We start from the raw sequence: 15,923 nt of genomic DNA on the forward strand, positions 1-15,923 counted from the left end.
ATGGATATATATATTCGATCATGATGGTTGATGCAGTGAAATTGAACAAGACCAATTGTCCAGGATCCGCCAGTCCGCTTCCAGCAAGGAGACTCCGTTCCCGATTGGGTAACTCCGTCTATAGCTTCATTCATTCTCTATGGCTCTATACCTTTATGCCTCTATATCTACTAAGCGAGCTTCCCCAACTCCTACGGGTTTAATACCAAATGTGGAGTGTACGATAAAATACCCCCAAGTATCTTCCAAGTAATCCAGTGGGTCTATCGAGTGGTTCAATTGTCTAATATAACGATTATATAGACTGCAATAAAGCCTTCTCCTCCCCACTAATATACAAACTCAACGTATAATATCGTCCCTCGATCATCTCCGACTCCCCCCGGGGATCCCCCGCCAACGCCAGTCTGGTCCCTCCGGCGAAAGGCACGCTGTACCACAGCGGTTCGCCCTGCCCATCCGCCCCCTCCCAGTACTCCGCGTGGCACGACATGCTGCTCCCCACCAGTAACGGGTTGAACCCATTGCAGATCGCCTCGGGGATATGCAGCACCTCCTTGAGCTCGATCACCCGCGTGTCGCCAGCCCCGCCGGGTCTCCTACACACCGTCAGCTGCACCGTCCCTACCCCCGCCACGTGGAGTTCCTCGTGAGGGTTGAAGATGTTGTTCCGGAGCTGGAGCTTTTGCGATGTCGTCCGGTACGTCTGGAACGCTGCCCGGTCGCGTGCGTAATGGCAGTTGCCCGAGACCACCATCCAGTCATAGCAGATGCCATTGGCCGTGTGGGAGACTTTATTGCGTTTGCGTGGTTCGTCAGCTTCGTCGCGGTCGTGAGTATACATCTGGGGAGGATGGATTGACAAAAAAAAAAAAATAATAAAAGAAAAGAGACAAAGAAAGAAGTGGATGAATGAATGAATGAATGAAGAGAAGAAAAGGAATGAAGGCCGAAAGCGGAATGGCAGTATGTTGAGAGTAGCAGGCGGTGTAGTATATCTTCGAAGCCCAAAGCGGAAAACACGTGATGCACCTTCCATCTATACTTCCTCTCGTCTCTACGGAGTACAACAAACAATCAGCTCAATCCACCATATATGAATGATCTCTCACTTCCAATAACCAAAGACTACTACCAAATCCTCGTGGCATAGTTACCCTCCTAGCTCAATCCGGCTCTCTCAGATCATTTGGTCTTGAGCAAAAACCTGGAATTTGAGTAACTCTTCAGCTTTCCCAAAACAACTCGCAGCAAATACTTCAGCTTGTAGAAAATATACCCGTCGATCTCAAGGTGAGGGTATGATGGGTTCACTGCTTGGAAATTACAGTCGATCTGTGCGACGAGCCTAACCCCTGCACACGGGCGTTAGCAAAGGAAACCCTTAATAATAAGAGAGAGGCCTTGCGAACCGGAATGCCCAACTACTTCCGGGGGGTTTCCAGCCCCGACTCGTAAATGCGCACGATTTTATGCAGGTGCTCGGTCTCCCTGTGAAGGCACTCCACCCGCACATCCTTTGTGGCGTTCTCTTGGTGCTGCTTCCCCTGCCCACAGACCAGTACGTATTAGTCAGTGCCTGCCTATCTCTCATGACGTCTTATCTAGAGCTCTCCGACACTCAATTTGTACAGAAACCAGCGGATCTGGTTTTTGACCCTCCTGTTCCCCGAGAATGGGTCGGTGTAGGACCGCACTGCGTCTGGCATCTTGGCGGAACGGAATGGAGGTTCGACCCCATAATGACAACGGGTGGCCCTTACTGATGGCCGGAGTGAGTTGAAAGCCGCATGGAGGGCACCATATGCAATTGCCACTTGGCTATTCCATAGCAAAGTGAGCGACAAAGAGGGGGGGTAGAATAAAGCTGTCGAGTGCTTTACGTGTCTTTCACTTGATGGACCATATGGCTGTCTTGGGCAAAATTTCTATATATCTCATTGTAGAGGTGATCTGACTGAGAACGGCCGACAAGAAATATTTTCTAAATCTCGTTATCCTTTGACTGGACGATTCGATTCCCGACTTGAGAATGGCCTATAGAGTCACATTAATGACTTAACAGATTATTCATGCCTTTGGCTGCCTGAATCTGGTCACTGTTGAGAGAATATATTTTGCTAACAGCAGGCTCGAAAAGGCCATATAAATCGTACCTGGTGGTCCCCAGAGGGAAACAGTCAGCATGAGCATTGGATATAGTTCTACACCTAACAGCTCAGTATAATTGCTGACCAGCGCATATCGAATCCCACGGAGATCGGCGAACTCGGAACATCCAAAACGTGATAGAATACTTCTTGGGGGTTAGCTTGTGAAACCTGTATTTAAGATATTTCAAACCAATTCATTAACTCGCTTCCCGGGGCCCGGTAGATTTTATATTCCTCGAATTCAAAAAGAAGAAAAAGGAGTAGGGTAGAAAGAAATCAGATAGAGAACCATCGTGGAATTATCATATATTCGCACAGTAAACCTAGACAGAAACAAACTCAAATTTCCCAAATCAATTCAATCTCTCCTGATACCCTCATCACTACCTCCATTAAACAGAAAATTTATTATTTCTCTTTTTTGTCTGACAAAAAAACTGAAGCACTCGAATAATCAATTAAAAAATTAGTCTGACAAAATTCAAGTACTGGAATAATTCCACGGCAAAGAATTAAATATAGCAAAAGCGTCACATTGTTTAAATCTCCTCGCCTCGAAGAGAGAAATTCAATGCCATTTTCTCCCGCACGGAAGTCCCGCTTTTAATAATGTGGTGGAGATTGCGTCGTTCATTTAACCACTTGTCTACGTCCATTTCTAGTCTGCTGTTTGCGTACGAGATGGTGATTTCGACGGTGTCACCGGAGATGTCCTGGCGGTCGATTTTGAAGGCGACGCGGTGCAGTTCTATTTAAATTCTGAGTTAGTATATACGTGTTTGTTTATTTATATATTTATGGGTATACCCACCGGGAATGACCTCGTCCTTGTTACGGTCATACCGCAACACTGCATGAGTATACCAGTATTTCTGCTCCCCGGGCACCACGGCAATAGTGTTCCGGAGGAGACGCAGCAAAACGGAGAATGGCTCCGGGTGCTTGGAATAGTGGCTCAACAGCTCACGCAGGATTGTGGAAATCACGTCGTTTTTGTCCGCCTTCAGTTTCTTGGGCTCGGAGGGTTTTTCTTCGTGGACGTTAAGCCTGTATGCATTATTAATAGGTGAGATTGTACATGTTTCTAAGTTAAAGGCTCCAAGTGAGGTAGGACGTACCATTTTTCTTCATTCCGGAGATTATCGATCAGTCTGCCTCGATATACCGTCCGCTGGATGCGGGAGTCCACCGAGTCGTCCTTGGGCAGGGTGCCCTGGTCCATTTGCTTCTGGATCTCGTCCTCGGTTTGTCCCAGTTCGTAGGCATACATGTCTTGGATCTGCCTGTGGAGTTCGTTCAAGTCGTCCACAGAGTCAGGTGGGACCTGGGTGATGTAGTTGAAGTAAAGGGCATTGGGGGTCCCATAGTCCTTGGTGATGTCTAAGTTCTGCATGGTTTGGTGAGGTAATGAGATTGACAATGATAATCCTATATTGGTGGTGTTAATCCTAATAGTGGTATTAATTTTGAATGAGGAGGAAAAAGAGAAGTGATCGTACAAGCGATGAATCGACTTTAAATACTTTTCTGGCACGAAAAATCATCAGCAACCTGGCCAATGAACTGTTCTGAGCATTCGGAAGCCCATTCCATCCAACAGAGTTTGAGGGGTCAGGTATCTCGATCTAGAACAACGCCCTGAGGTCACGAATTCTTGTATGAAGCTCTCCATTCCTGAAATATCGTATAAGAACGTCATTTGAGAAATGCCCTTATCACTCTCGTGAAATTGGTTGGCTAAGTGTAGAACAGATGCATATTGACAAAAGAATCGGGACTAATGACCGGAAAATAGCCCCGACGAAAGGAACCATACACAGATTTCTTTCCCCTTTCTGTTGTTGACCTCCTCGTTTCGTCCGTGGCGCTCCTGAATTATGCTGTACGTGTGTCTTCATGAGGCGTAGCTCCAACAATGAGACCGGGCTACCAGTCTTGATACTCACAAGCACTTTATATCATGGAACATTGCGTACGAGTCCAAGCTAGCTCTCGATTGGACCAGGTCTCTACCCTCTGGATGGATCTCCATCGGCGATGAACTCCGTGAGTGTCTGTGTTTGAATGAAAACCACTCGGATGTTTGGAATATAGTTGGTACATAATAACGTTAACTTCCGTTGTACCCTTGGGTGGGATCTTTCATGTACCCATGGACGTCGGAGATATATACTTCAATATCGTTGGTTGGGACTATATGCTCCGATCGCGGCGACAGATGAGTTGGCCAAGAAACCAGGAGAATTTGTTTATCATTATACGTAAGTACACGTATAGTGTAGTAATAATGATGGTGAAAGGAGACCAAGCCTATCATAGGGACGTCAGTCAGTCTCCGAAGTTTGAAGCAATACCCCACCCTCTGACGATACCGCGTCGGAAATCCAGGCGTCATCAATAGGTCAAGTTTTCGAATGCATACCTAGTGGAAATCGACGGTGGATGGGTACATTCGGAATAGAACTCTGCAGCGTGTAGGGAAGGTGAAGGAGAATGGCGATGGGAGTTCGGCTTGCGACGGTTATTCCCAAGTCAGATGACGATCGAAAGAGGAAATATTTCCCATTGTGATATACGTCGGGGTATCAAATGATTCATTTAAATATACACTAGATGAAGCTGTGGGGGGAGGCAGTCAGAGTAATACCCTTTGGTGATAGCTTCATGGTGAACCACGGCTCCATTTGCTTCATCTTCTACAAATGCAGTTATCGTCAATACAGACTCATATCTCTCAAGACTGAGCACCAGGGCAAACTATGCACCATACATTCTGTGAATATGGTAAGCCGACTTCGATACAGGTATGGGTAATATCAAATCTACCTATTGTAAATTACTATGTATGGGTAGATAACTAGTTGACGCATCCAAAGGACAATTGATAAGCGCCACGTTGTCCCAATAGTGCCGCAGGTGTTCAACATCCTAGTATATCTATACGAGAGTTCAACTGTTCAACCGGGCTATTCCTGGCGGAAGTAACCCCCCCCTCCCTCCCCCCCCCCCCCAAGCAATCTACTTAAGTGCCTGCTGCCGACCCGACTATTTTTGGTGGATCAGATGCCCAATTGGATCCCTGTAGTTGGGCAGGAGAGGATTATAGTTAACTGGTATTTGCCAAGGCTAGTGTAGATACAGATTCAGGGAACATTGAAGGCTTCCCTCTGCCATAATGAGCCTTACCGTCGCTTCCTGTCTGAAGGCATTTTGGTGGTCATATGGCCACCTCACGAGGCCATGAGGTGCAACGTTTAGTATAAAGCCACTGCTCCCCTTCAGATTGAATAGGTTCATAAGGTTGCAGCCACTCAGAATATGCTCCATAGTAGCTGCATCCTGCAGGTTCGACTTGAAGATATAGTCCACAAACTTTGAATGCCCTGGGCACACACTGCATAGGAGTCATAGTTGTCTGGCTGGTATACAGCTCTTGCTAGTAACACATACAAACTGAAGCTTCCAAGTTACACCCCAGGATCTTGCGGCCACACCAATCTCACTTCGGGGCAGTTTCGGTGGAGAATGATCCTTGGTAACCACTGGATCAATCAACCGCAGAGTATGGTCAGTGTTCGTAAGAGGATGGCGAAGTTACCTGGAAATCTGATTCGAGATTTCATGTGTCTGTTGCGTTTTTAAACGCCTCACCGATTCTGCCATGTCTCAGAGGTGCGAGGTGTGCCCACGCCACCGTGATCCAGAGATGATTGCCTTGTTCACCCCAAGTGAGCTCTTTTCTAGGGGAGTCAGACTCCGGTATTAGAAGATTTGCAAGACTTCTAAAGGCACCGGGCCATAGGCGTTGTCATGGTTCCTACACCGAGCAGTGCCTGACGTAGCCGACCGGATGGGTCAAAACAGCACTGAGTATAGGTTTAAGCTGTAAATGAGCTCAAAATCTCCTCTCGGATTCGACCCATTCATTATCTTCTCAACCTCCGCCCAAACACGCTCACGGCTAACTTTCGCTGAAACTCTGCATGAATCTTGGGATTTTTTACCGACTCCCGCGGCTCCTCAATTTCAAATCCAAGCCCGCTAGCAAATCTGACCGACCGCAATATCCCGAGGGGGTCATCTACGAATGTCTGACATGGGTCCAACGAGGTGCGGAGGATCCCAGCAACCAGGTCCTGCAGCCCCTTCATCATATAATTCTCTATTTGCTGACTGTCCACATTGTGAAGTAAAGCATTAATTGTGGTGTCTCGACGAAACGTGTCTTCCGCAGAAGTCGCAAACTGAACTGGATGATTTCCGCTTTCTTCCGTATGGACTCCCTTCCTCAAGCCCACAAAGTTACCAATAAACCGAAAATATGGGTGGTGCCAACCTCCAGGTGTTTGGACTTCTCTGGCTTGCGGTCGCTTCGGTATATTCCGGTAACGGTAGATGGGACGCCGGCATGCAGTGCTTCGTCTGCATATTTTGTAACATTCTCGTCGAAATAGTCCTCCAGAGCAGTTAAAAATTGCGCTCCAGTCAGAATACTGAGGACAACATCAATTGTCGTGGCTCTGGTCTCCCAGCAACTTATCGCGGACCCAGATTCAGGTGAACCGAATATCCAAAGGGGCTAGGTGACTACTGGAGAGATGATGTTCTCGATACTCGAGAAGGAGCCGTTCAAGAAGTTGCGCTGCGGGTAAAATTTCGACAGTCTTCCGGGCCGTGCCATGTGTTGATCCACTGGGATGCATCAGCCACAATGGTCGGTGTAGGAACAGAGATATCCGGTTATACATACCGTGGGAAAGCTTCACCCTTTTTGCAGGCCATTTGATCGGGCGTTGTTTTCATTGTCGGAAGGAAGTCTGGGTGGAGGGTTGTCACTGCCCAACAGCATCACCGCGAGCGGGGGTCAATCGGCGCTCGATCGATCTTCTGCTGTGGATATTGAGATATTCAAATCGGGACGATGATGATGGGACTGGTCGACGCCATCTCAACTACGATTTGTCCCATGTGCTGGTCTACATATATAGCAAACAAAGACCCATGTGCTTGACTCATGCTCCCTAATCCGAAACGGGCGATCTATTCCCGGGTCTAACAATATGGCTTGCTCTCTAGGTGCACGTTGGACTCAAGTAAATACCACGATACGTGTTGGGGATGGAGTGGGTGTTTTCTGTCCAATGACTGGATCTAAAACGAACTAACTAGATATACAGTATGAAGTTAGTGTCTGCCTAAGATGCGGGCAAAATAGGCAGTTTATCTATTCCCAGTCCAGTGCTACCTATTATCTGATCTCCCCCACTCGCAAATAATGGCGCACAGAGTCCAGCGCCACGCATCCTGGAGCAAACCAGCAGCGCGAAACAGGGCGAAGTGTTTGTGCTCCCCGTCGCAACACATGATGTTGCTGATCAGCTCGATACACAGTACGTTCTGGTTTGCAATATGCGGCCCCGACGTATCTCCGTTTCCACCGAAAGTACCAGGCCCTGTAGGACCTGTTAGGTCACTACGGTCTCTGCCTACCAGAGGTACCTAGAGGTGGCTCACTGGGCCTCAAGACGGATGCTATCCCAAAGTACCATACGTAGTACAGTGACGATACTTGCCCTTCTCGACAGTTTCTTTCACAATTCATCCCTCCATCACCTGAGAAGCGCGCCCTACGACCAATCATCGGGCCATTGTTGACTCGTTCTGGAACCCCGCTAGCCATTTCGGTCGAGTCCGGTCGAGTCCAGTGGATCTCTCTCAACCAATGATCACAGTCTACAACGCTGATTGGCCGGCTGAGACACCCGCCCAGCAAATTCGTATGGGGCCGATCTGCACGGCGCCCAAGATTGAAATGCACGTCCCCACCGAACACCGCTCCTGATTGGTCCGCGGCATGCCAGATCTTAGGCCTGGCTGGTTTCTTTTCTCGGGCTGCTGTATTTCATTGTCTCCACGGAACAACGCAGTCGGGAACTCCTGTCGGGATTTCACCCGAAGTCATCAATCAGTATATATAAAAAGCCTCACAAATCCTCCGGGTCATGGCATTAAGGGTGAGATCACTTGGAATTCTACATGTCCAATTCTCAGTCGTCGTCACGTCCACTTGCCCCTTTCCCAAGTCCCCTGCCAAAATCCAGCAGTCCCGATGATGTAGTGCCCAGTCGGAAGCATAAGACAACCGCCTGCCGAGCATGCAAGCAGAAGAAATTGAAGGTGCGTCCCCTCTCTCCGCCTCTCCATGATTATATCATATGTAGACGGAGAGCTTGTTTCTAATCCGACCGCCTAGTGCCGAGGGGATCCGCCTTGTGAGCACTGCGTTGCCAATGGTCTCGAATGCCACGTCGACGAAATGGCCGACATGCGCCGGAAGTTTGCGATGAAACGGAAACTCGACCGGCTCGAGATGGCGTCGGACGTCCTCCTGCGGCTGGTTAGCGCCCTGCGAGAAAGCGACAGCACGCGTGTCGCCCAGCTGTTGAATCTGATCCGCAGCAACGCGTCGTTCGACGAGATCCAGGTGTTTTTGAAGCAGAAGTTCTCTCAGTACGAGATTGAAGGATCCCCGGAGTTGCGCGAGGTTCAGAGCCAATTCTCGCGGCCATCCGACGACGACGAAGACGGCCCTAGCCAGCGCAGCGGTCGACGTGTGCTGGACGTCAATCGACTTACGGATATCCCGGTGTACCGCGTGCCGGCCAAACCGTGGACGACCGTCACCGACGACGATGACCTCGTCTCGCATTTGGTATCCTTGTGGCTGACCTGGTCCTATCCATTCTTCCACTGGCTGGACAAGGATGCGTTCGTGTGCGATATGCAGGCGGGCAATCTGCACTGCCGGTTCTGTTCACCGTTCCTGGTGAATGTGATTCTCTCTGAAGCGAGTGTATGTGGTGTAGCCGTGCCACTACCGTACGAGCTATGGCGTGCGGGTTATTGATGATTGAGTGTCCAGTACTATTCCGACTATGCCGAAGTTTATACTATTCCCAACGACGCCTTCTCACGGGGCAATCAGTTTTACGACGAGGCGCGGCGACTACTAGAGGAGGAGGAAGAGGAGGAAGGCACCGTGAGCCTGCCCACCATCCAGGGGCTCCTGATTCTGTTCATTCGGTAGATATTAAAAAATCGTATCGTTCCTGGCTGGGGACTGGCTAACGAACCGGAGGTTGGTCCTCATGGGAAAAGACCGCATGGGATGGACATACCTAGACCTGGCCACGCGATCCGCCACGGAGTATGCTGCATCTCGCCCGGCGCAACCGACGGACGATAGCTCCCTAAGGGGGATCGAAAGTGTGGCAAACCGGACACTGTGGGGGACCTTTTGCATCGCCTCGTACGCTGCCTCGACCCCGTGGCTTTGGTTGGTACTGACTTATATCGGGTAGCACTTCGGCCGTGTCACTGATGAAGCATATCGATGTGCACCCTCCACGGCAGCCACGCGTGCACATTCGCCATGGCGATCCTCGCGATGTGTGGTCGCCGTACCCGAAGCATGATGAGCCGGTCCCTGGCCACCACAACTGCGTGTTCGACCGATGGTGCGATCTTAGCTGCATCACGATACGGTTCAGCCGTGCTTTTCATGGCGTTAGGGACCGGCTGCCCCAGTCTTCGATGGTTTCTATCGTCAACGACATCTATCAACAGCTGCAAGGCTGGCATGCCAATCTACCGGAATGCCTGCAAGCCGAGACGGCCATCGTGCCGCATGTCCTCAGCATTCAGTGAGTGGGTACTGTTAGGTCCTAGCCATAAGTACTAACGGCGACTCAGTCTCTTTTACCACACCACTGTCCTACAGATCTTCGGCTTCCTCCGCTTCAACGGCGCCACCACTCCCCTCGACCCAGACACAGCCGGCTGCGCGCGCACGATTTGCCTGTCGACTGCGCGTCGCATTGCGTACCTGCTTGGCATCCACCGGGACAAATGGGGTATCGACCGTATGTCCCCGTCGACAGTCCAGTGGATCACTGTCAGTTTGTTCACGTTACTGGAGGCGCTGGACACACCGGAGAACCGCAATGCATTCGTCGAGTTGTGCATCATCGCGCAAGCGTTTTCGCGCCGCTTCACGCTCGCCAAGGGCCTTCTGCGCATGATCCAGCTGTCAGCAAATCAGCAGCAAGTGAGGTTACCTGAGGAGACGAGCGCGCTGTTTACGGACTTTGAGAGTCACAGCTGGCGCAACAGCGATGCGCAAGAGTTCAGCAGTTTCTACCCGCATTATCTGTCGGTGATCCAGCAGGGCTCTGCGCGACAGGCGGATGTGGCTATGGATTCGTTTTTGGAGAAATGGGATCATTTTGGCCTTGGGGATAAGCATGAAAATGACCGTAATGATTTATGACACCAGCAAAACGAGATATACCAGAGTAGTTTTGACCAGTTAATTTATTATTGTCTTTCTTGGGTGCGAATTGGCCAATGGGGTACTATTTGTAGAGCTACTTGGCCCAGTAAGTATAGGCTATATACGCTATACTAATAGCCTAACTTGGATAGCTAGGCAGTCAATATCTCTGCCAAATAATTCTACGGCTACTTGACTGTCTTTTATGATATCGATTTGGAGTGTATATACACCCGGCCAATTCTGTCATTTTTGTTGAGCTTCAGACTTAGCGAGATGTGAATCCGTTGACCTTTGGCAGTACTAGGTACCCCTTTCCCACAGGCTGAGTGTTAATGAAGCACTCGACGATAGGCACGGGGGTCCAAACAATTAATTAAGCACTAGTTCCCATGCCGACTCTGAGCCCGTTGCCAAGCTCATTATCAAACCTGGTCTCGCCTGGCTTCACTGGTTAACTGATATGATGTCTTTCCATGTTCGGAACTACCTCCATGAAAGGATCTAGCATATGAGTGATATATCTCACAGAGAATGATTAGAAGAGGATATCCAAAGCTGATCGACAGATCAGATTGCACCTTAACCTTATTATGTATTCTCCTCGGAGAATTTCGACCCATCAAATCTGCATAACATAAGTAGACTATACCCCTTGCATTGATCAACCTCCCCTGAATAAGACGCCCGAACAGACGTTATCTCAAACGCAGCAATATCCAAAACAAGCCTACCATGCCCATACACACTGGTCATCCGGATATGTCGAACCAATGGACTCCTGAAGATGAACGACGACTGATTCGTCGCATTGACATGTAGTAAGCCGCACCCCACGTGTCAAACGGCGCTGACTCTCCAGTCTCATGGTCCTGTGCACCCTCCTCGACGTGATGGAAAGTGGACCAGGGCCTGGTTTCTCCCTAATGACTAGCACGTGATACACGCCTCGCGAATATGTCCTACGCCATATGATCTAGACAGCGGGAAACCAGGCGGGCGAAATCCTCGGCGCATTGATCTCTTACGGCGTGGTGCACTACACTGGCCCATGTCCACAGTGGAAGATGCTCTTCCTCATCCTGGGATCGATTACAATCATCTGGTCTGTAGTTCTCGGGTTCGCGTTGCCGGATTCGCCGCGTCAGAACGTCTTTCCTGTCCCCGATGGATCGAGAACTGGCATCTTTCCGTCGAAGAAGTTCCAGCGTATGTCTCAGACTTGGAATCCACTTCAGGCGAGGGAGACTGTGCGGTATTTCAGATGTATCGGTTTTTCATCATGGGGTTATGCTATTTCTTCCGAGTGATGGAGTGACTAGCGTGAGTATAGTATCCTAGTATCCTTGTCCTGAGGGGTGAGAATCTGCCAGTAGATAGGTAACAAAAGAAACAGTTCTCAACAATCATCTCTAGCTTTGGATTCTCCATTCCCCAGACAGTCCTGATGGGCCTCCCCAGCACCACCATCCAACTCATCTCGCTCTGCATTATCAGCACCATCACGTCGACCCTGCATAGCACACGGCTCCCCAGTCTCGCAGCGCTGTATGTCGTGGCCCTCGTAGGGTTTCTCACAATCATGCTCGACAAAACGCAGCCATGGTCTCGACTGATGGGATTCTGGCTGTGCGAGCATACGCACCCATGTTTCCGATCGTGTTGTCCCTGGCAGCGAGTAACACGGGCGGATTCATGAAAAACTCCCTGCCGGGGGCAATGCTGTTCGTGGGGTACTGTTTGGGGAATTTCTCGGGGCTGTTGGTGTTCAAAGCCAAGGAGGCCCCTGGGTATCCATATATGGCGATTTTGGCCTGCTTTGCTATAACGTTTGTCGTAGCGCTGTGGATGAGATGGTTTCTACCCCTAGAGGATTGTTGGGGCGATGAACAGAGAGAGGTGGGTGGTGCATGCGGAGGATAAAAAGGTCGTGCATGTGCGTCGCGATGGGGGTTAAAGGGGGTAGATGAGACGGACTGGGGAGAACCGAGGATTTCGACATGTTTTATAGATCAGAAGATTTAACTGGTTGACTAGGGAATGCCTGGTATTAGTTTCATATTTCCTGTTTTGGATTTGATCTACGGAGATAAGATAAGATGCTGAGTCATCATCATTACCCACCCAAGCAGACAAACGGAAACAAACATCAACAGAGACACTCCTATCGCCAAAAGACAGAATGGACTCGAATGACGGACCTGCGCTCCCCCCACGCCCCTCAAAATCTCAATCCCAGGAGAAATGTCCTCCTCCCTCGCAAGACCTGCCTACTTATCCCTTCTCGCCATATGACCCTCCCCCACTCCCTCCGTACACCCTTCACACAACGCCGGCTCTAATCCGGAACCAGGTCTCTGACACTCCACGGAAAAGACTCCCTTGTGTGATACCGCGTACGATACATATACATATATAGAGATAGAGAGTGAGTGATCGAGAGCTAATCTAATTAATGATAGAGACATCACACACCTTCCACGGCACCATCTACCGACCGTTTGCACGCGCCTATCCGCCCGATCTGACGACGACGACGCTGAGCTACAATGATCTCACATCCATGCAATCACCCGACGCCTTCCAAGGACCAGGACACCCTGGGACGGGGAGTATCAGTGCGACAGACTTCCTAGCGTTCATTGATGGCTTGAACGCCGTGTGGCTGGCACATCCGTATCTGCAGACCGCCAGCGCCACGAGCGGGATCTTCAGCTTTGTGCCGCTGCTGGAGGTGCAACTCGCCGCGCTGGGCGTGGCAGTTGCCACAGAGTACGGATCGCACAAGTTGTCGCAGATGCGGACGGAGGCGTACCTCCGTCTGGCGAATGAGGAGCTGTTCGTCCCCCGGGGACTACGCGTGCAAATCCTCAAGACGAGACAGATGATGGAAACGGTGGGGATTTCCGGGGAGGTGCTGAAACTAGGACGGTTGGAGGGGAGGGATGAGGTTTTTCCTAGTAAGGAGGAATGCGAGAAAGAGAAGGAGGCAGAAGCAGAGGCAGAGAAAGAGAATGAGTTAGGGAAAGACAGATACGATCCTCAGATGCGCCGAATGGACGTGCTAAAAGGCTATGTGTTACCGCTGGAATTCGGCCACGAGAAACCCCCGTCAGAGAACTGGATCAAACGCGCCTCGGAAAAACAGGCACGTCTCTTCGCGGATCGGCAGAACTCGCAACTCGTGGGCAAACGTGACAAGGCTACGAAACTGGTGGAAGAAGCACAAGAGGCCGAGCGCGAGCTGAACGCGAAGGTTCAGGAGATCGAGGCGGCGAAGCGGGAGGCGCGCGCGAGAGCCCGCGAGCGCATGGAAGGTCCCTTGGGAGAGTCCAATACGGGGAAACTCATGGTCCAGGAGGATCTGGAGAAGGAACTGAAAAAGTTGGGGAAGAAGGGGGAAAAGGTGGACAAGGAGCGAGAGAAACGGGTGACGCGCAAGTTGCAGCAGAGTCAGAAGAGCATTCAACGGGTGGAGAAGAACGAAGAGCGCATTGCGCAGCGAGTGATGTGGGTGGTGGTCACAGAAGATGATGGACGAGGGGAGAATCATCTCTGGGATTCAGATACTATCGTGACTTGATTCTATCATGTCAACGAGGTGAAATATATGTCCCAAATTGACAGTTCTTGCGAGCTGCGGGTCGAGAGATTAATCTACGCTAGTAGAAACTAATTAACGCTTGAATATTTCTCCTTATTGTAAGCTCTCAAGTGGATCCTCGCAATGCCTACCGTTTTGGTTCTCGCTTCCGTTGTATACAGATCGGCATTTTAGAATCATATTAGTTATAGAAAACACTTGATTTTGATTATCTGATCCACAATATCATATTCTATTGATTCTGTCACATGCATCTAATTAAATGGAGTGGACAATCCCATATACATTACCTGACTGAGTCACGATAATTCTCTCGGAGATTCTCATAGAGACAAAGAGAGACAAAGAGAGAGAGAGAGAAAATGAAGCCATCCTATCTCAACACCAAACATGGTAAAAACGCCATAGGAGCTAATCGGGGACCACTCAAAGAATCTAGTATCGCACACGTGGAATTGGCCACGACGACACTTCACGACCAGGGAAAGCTACGTCGTCATTGGGCTCGATTCTGGTGCTGCTATGCCTTTGGAGGTATTCTCTTCCTGGCGATATTCCTCCCTTTATTGTAAGTCTGATCCAGTATGAGAGAATTATCGAGTAGACTAATGATGAGGGGTCAACTAGTTTCACGGTTATCATCCAAGCCATTTCTCAACGAGTAATGGACAATGCATCGCTGGTTCTTGTCAACGCCAGCATCATGCATCCCCAGCCGGACTCCATCTTCTTGAGCATTCAGACGGCACTGTCCCTCCACGTCGATATCCCCGTACGTCTCGATCCCAATGTTCTCCATCTGTTTAATCGCGACCAGGCGGGGAATAGTACCTATCTCAAGGTGTATAACGATGCCATCGTCGTCCGAGGGAATACCACTATCGGGGTACAGAATCAGTCGAGCCCGGTGAATCCGGAACCGTGGAAATATTATCTCCATAATGTGGTGTTTCAGTCTCATGCGCCGTTGTCGGCGTTTGGAGAGACGAATATCTATCTGGGGAGGTTGAAGAGTCATGTTTCTCTTGTGAAAGATTTGCCTCAGAATAGTAAGTCATGAAAATATCCTGATGGTCTAACTAATTGATTGATTGATTGATTGAAGCTCTTAATTCCTTCGCTGGTTTCTCAATCGACGATCCACAGATCCTTCTTCCTCCAAGAGAGGACGGAGTTAATCTACTTGCGAATGCGACATTGCCTAATCCATCTGTTATGACGATCGAGATTGTATATCCCCCCTCCTCCTCTTCATAATATTATCTAATAATAGTATAGGGAACCATAACCATGGACCTTAAAGCTAATAATATCACCATCGGCAACGCCACCATTAACAATCTAGTCCTACGACCAGGGAACCACTCGACGTCTCTTCAGGGTGTGGTGGACATACATCAAATTCTCGACAATCTGAGCCCGATTCTGCAGTCCCAGCGAGAGTCGCTGCGGAATGGACGCCTGAGTCTGGATGCTGTCACGCGAGAAGTCATCTACAATGGCAGGGTGATTCCTTACTATACTGAGGTTATGCGAGATCTGGTTCTTTCGGCGAAGGTGCCGATTAGTGATTTGTTGACTAATTCAGTGGAGGGATTTTTGCATAAGAATGGTTCGGAGATACGGTCGATATTGAATAAAATAGGGAATGGGAGGTCATAGGTGATTTGTATTGATGAATAACGAGTATGAGAATGGGATGGCTTGGTTGATCTATAGAATCCAATTGTCTTGATGTGAATTTAATAAACTAGGGTGGATCCACTTGGTGATATGCAGCTTCAGTATAACAGTGATTGAATGGTATATTCTAAGAATAGTTGTATACAGTCAT

At 49.4% G+C, this 15,923-nt stretch overlaps 7 protein-coding genes across 7 annotated transcripts; 3 read left to right on the forward strand and 4 right to left on the reverse strand.

The window, feature by feature from the left end:
* Positions 1-295: 295 nt before the first annotated feature.
* On the reverse strand, positions 296-844 carry ATNIH1004_010256 (uncharacterized protein; the record flags this gene model as incomplete). The annotated part of the gene is made up of 1 exon (XM_033574831.1): positions 296-844. One exon carries the CDS (start codon positions 842-844, stop codon positions 296-298), a length of 549 nt encoding a protein of 182 aa, XP_033422849.1.
* Positions 845-1,185: 341 nt separating this feature from the next.
* ATNIH1004_010257 (uncharacterized protein) lies at positions 1,186-1,709 on the reverse strand (the record flags this gene model as incomplete). Its single annotated transcript, XM_033574832.1, has 3 exons — positions 1,186-1,348; positions 1,429-1,547; positions 1,620-1,709. 3 exons carry the CDS (start codon positions 1,707-1,709, stop codon positions 1,186-1,188), a joined length of 372 nt encoding a protein of 123 aa, XP_033422850.1.
* A 983-nt stretch (positions 1,710-2,692) lies between these two features.
* ATNIH1004_010258 (uncharacterized protein) lies at positions 2,693-3,546 on the reverse strand (the record flags this gene model as incomplete). The annotated part of the gene is made up of 3 exons (XM_033574833.1): positions 2,693-2,901; positions 2,965-3,200; positions 3,272-3,546. 3 exons carry the CDS (start codon positions 3,544-3,546, stop codon positions 2,693-2,695), a joined length of 720 nt encoding a protein of 239 aa, XP_033422851.1.
* Positions 3,547-6,079: 2,533 nt separating this feature from the next.
* CCA1_2 (CCA tRNA nucleotidyltransferase, mitochondrial) lies at positions 6,080-6,956 on the reverse strand (the record flags this gene model as incomplete). The annotated part of the gene is made up of 4 exons (XM_033574834.1): positions 6,080-6,402; positions 6,468-6,646; positions 6,717-6,845; positions 6,904-6,956. The coding sequence occupies 4 exons, from the start codon at positions 6,954-6,956 to the stop codon at positions 6,080-6,082; spliced, it is 684 nt and encodes a 227-aa protein (XP_033422852.1).
* Positions 6,957-8,189: 1,233 nt separating this feature from the next.
* On the forward strand, positions 8,190-10,482 carry ATNIH1004_010260 (Zn(II)2Cys6 transcription factor; the record flags this gene model as incomplete). Its single annotated transcript, XM_033574835.1, has 6 exons — positions 8,190-8,330; positions 8,407-9,006; positions 9,076-9,236; positions 9,292-9,462; positions 9,515-9,856; positions 9,906-10,482. The coding sequence occupies 6 exons, from the start codon at positions 8,190-8,192 to the stop codon at positions 10,480-10,482; spliced, it is 1,992 nt and encodes a 663-aa protein (XP_033422853.1).
* A 738-nt stretch (positions 10,483-11,220) lies between these two features.
* On the forward strand, positions 11,221-12,184 carry ATNIH1004_010261 (uncharacterized protein; the record flags this gene model as incomplete). The annotated part of the gene is made up of 5 exons (XM_033574836.1): positions 11,221-11,306; positions 11,348-11,375; positions 11,466-11,694; positions 11,750-11,808; positions 11,882-12,184. 5 exons carry the CDS (start codon positions 11,221-11,223, stop codon positions 12,182-12,184), a joined length of 705 nt encoding a protein of 234 aa, XP_033422854.1.
* Positions 12,185-12,667: 483 nt separating this feature from the next.
* On the forward strand, positions 12,668-15,751 carry ATNIH1004_010262 (DUF3712 domain-containing protein; the record flags this gene model as incomplete). Its single annotated transcript, XM_033574837.1, has 6 exons — positions 12,668-12,881; positions 12,948-13,995; positions 14,529-14,657; positions 14,717-15,138; positions 15,195-15,319; positions 15,368-15,751. The coding sequence occupies 6 exons, from the start codon at positions 12,668-12,670 to the stop codon at positions 15,749-15,751; spliced, it is 2,322 nt and encodes a 773-aa protein (XP_033422855.1).
* Positions 15,752-15,923: the final 172 nt, after the last annotated feature.

The sequence above is a fragment of the Aspergillus tanneri genome (genome assembly GCF_003426965.1).
Source record: "Aspergillus tanneri strain NIH1004 chromosome Unknown AapTan_5_pilon_pilon_pilon, whole genome shotgun sequence".
NCBI lineage: Eukaryota > Fungi > Ascomycota > Eurotiomycetes > Eurotiales > Aspergillaceae > Aspergillus > Aspergillus tanneri.